Source organism: Buceros rhinoceros, unplaced genomic scaffold, assembly GCF_000710305.1.
Source record: "Buceros rhinoceros silvestris isolate BGI_N320 unplaced genomic scaffold, ASM71030v1 scaffold43891, whole genome shotgun sequence".
Lineage (NCBI taxonomy): Eukaryota > Metazoa > Chordata > Aves > Bucerotiformes > Bucerotidae > Buceros > Buceros rhinoceros.
Window position 1 is genome coordinate 15,579 of NW_010393344.1, and position 2,225 is coordinate 17,803.

General features: G+C 39.3%; 1 protein-coding gene across 1 annotated transcript in view; it reads right to left on the reverse strand.

Moving 5' to 3' along the window:
* Positions 1 to 1,606, reverse strand: part of LOC104501067 (serine/threonine-protein kinase DCLK1-like) — a gene marked incomplete at its 3' end in the record, with an annotated part of 10,758 nt that extends 9,152 nt beyond the window's left edge. The window contains exon 1 of the mRNA XM_010144808.1: positions 1,220 to 1,606. Coding sequence (XP_010143110.1) covers positions 1,220 to 1,595 — 376 coding nt within the window. The remainder of the gene's footprint in view (positions 1 to 1,219) is intronic.
* Positions 1,607 to 2,225: the final 619 nt, after the last annotated feature.

Here is a 2,225-nt window from a genome sequence, read left to right on the forward strand (position 1 = left end):
CTTCCGATCCTCTCACTACATCCTCATACTGCAAGTTCTCTCACCCGGTGCTAAAAATGAAAATCATTAAGAAATTACAATCTCTGTTACAACTCCAAATGGTCTGTCCAGTGACTATAGATCCATGGTTTACAGGTTTGCCCGTGGCACATTTGGGCAACGATGAAAAAATTGTTCTACCTTTATTTTCTTTGAACACAGTCAAGCACCTGCATTTGAATTTTACAGATAAAAAACGATGTCAGTTTTGGCCATGTGCTAGTTTAATGCTTTCAGATCTTACACATTTCTCTGTTTTGTACTAGAAGCTATTGCCTACACACACAAAAAAAACCCCTCTGCAAGCCAGAAAGACTTTAAGTTGAAAAAGTTACTTCAGCAATTCATACAACTTGTGAAAGAAATAATAAAAGAAATTAATATCCTAGGCCTAGTATTCAAATTGATTAATGCTGGCAGCTTCTTTTGCCAACAAATCTATCACTGAAGAAGTAGTAAATTCAGTGTTGATGGGCAAATTAGCGACTGGCATCTCTGATGTTTGACAGTGACCAAGACTCATCAATTCTGACCAAATAACTGGTAATGCTTTATACTGCAGGTACATGAGTCTTATCAACGTAATGATGCCAAAGGACTGGGGAAGAGGAAATGGGAAATGCTGCAGGGGAGAAAAGATTACGGTGTACCCCAACTGAACCACAGCTACAACATTTCTCTTTTAACAGGTTGCCTACATTTACGCCACTCCATGAGAGAAGAGTTTTTTACATAAGGCTTATCTACTTGTAGGGAAGAGTTGCAGTTATTCACTAGGTACAGGCAGGCTTAAAAAAAAAAAAAAATCCATCAGAACTAAACTTCATGTCGGTTTCATCAGCATCATGGACCTTGTCAAGTTGAACTGACTAAACTCTCATTGGCATTTTTTAATATGCAAGTTCAAAAGAAGCAGCAGATGAGATCTTCAAGATCTAGGACTATCAACACTAGGTTATCAGAAGTGCAAAGGTCAGACACTTTCAACAAGAGGGAAATAAGTAGCAAGGTAACAATATTTCATGGACAATTTAAAATACTCACAATTCTAGTTATACTGTTGAAGATCTTTTCTTTATCAATAAGAACAATACTACCATTACCTATTTGTGGAAGACTTAACAGATTAGACAAACACTGACTCAAATATAACTTTATATTTCCAAATCTCACTGCTGACCTTCTACTAGCTGGTCCAAGGAGGAAATCTTCTTGGAGCCGTCAATCGTATAGATTGTTCTCACTCCCTGGGGCAGATTCACATTGTCAGACAGAGTTCGGGTCAGATCAGCCAGGAGAGCTTCAAAGGATCTAAACCGGTCAGGGGAGATGGCATATACAATCCCTTTGAAATACCGGTCTCCATTACGATAGAAACGAACTTTCTTGGCTTTTTTCTCAGAACTCAGGGTCTGTAGAGTACGGGTTCGGTAAAAGCTGCAGTGGGCACTGTGAGTAGGGCTGGGCAAACCATTTACCCGGGACCCCCTGCCATATCGCTGCGCTTTATCACGCTCATCAAAATGCTCCAGCTCCATATCTCTCCCAAAGGACATCTTGAAGTTCAACCTAAGGGATGCACAAGAGAAAAGAAAAAGTTTAAGAAACTTAACATTTTAAGAGCGCTCACTCTGAGACTGCATATTCTGTACATGGCACTTACAGAGGACTACTTTCCAGGTTCAGAAAAACCTTTGAGTGAAACCACGCTACATTCATGTGCTCACTTTACAGCTAACTCTACTTGCCATGCCATAAAACCTACTTTATAAGTCAGATTTTCATACATTAGAAACGCCAGTCACAAAACCAACTGCTAGCAACATGCAAGCATTAAAAAATGTTTGTTCAAATTCAGTAAGAATTCAGAAAATGAGGTGATGAATCCGAGCTACTGGAAAAAAAGAACAGATGCATCAACCTTTCACTTTTTCTCATGTTATATTCAGGTACTCTTTGTGTCCAGTCTACCTTCCAGACCATTTGCCCCCACTAAACTGCTTGTTCCAACTGCAATCTCAAGAAGTGCCATTTCAGAAGGGAAACCAGTCACCAACAAGTAAGGACTTAAGAATTTCTCAGAGAAATAGATTTTGCAGGTAGGTGATGAGAATCGGGACTATCACTTAATGGGTCAATCTCATTGTTCAAAAGTCCTTGAGTATTCTAACCATTGATTTCCCTAC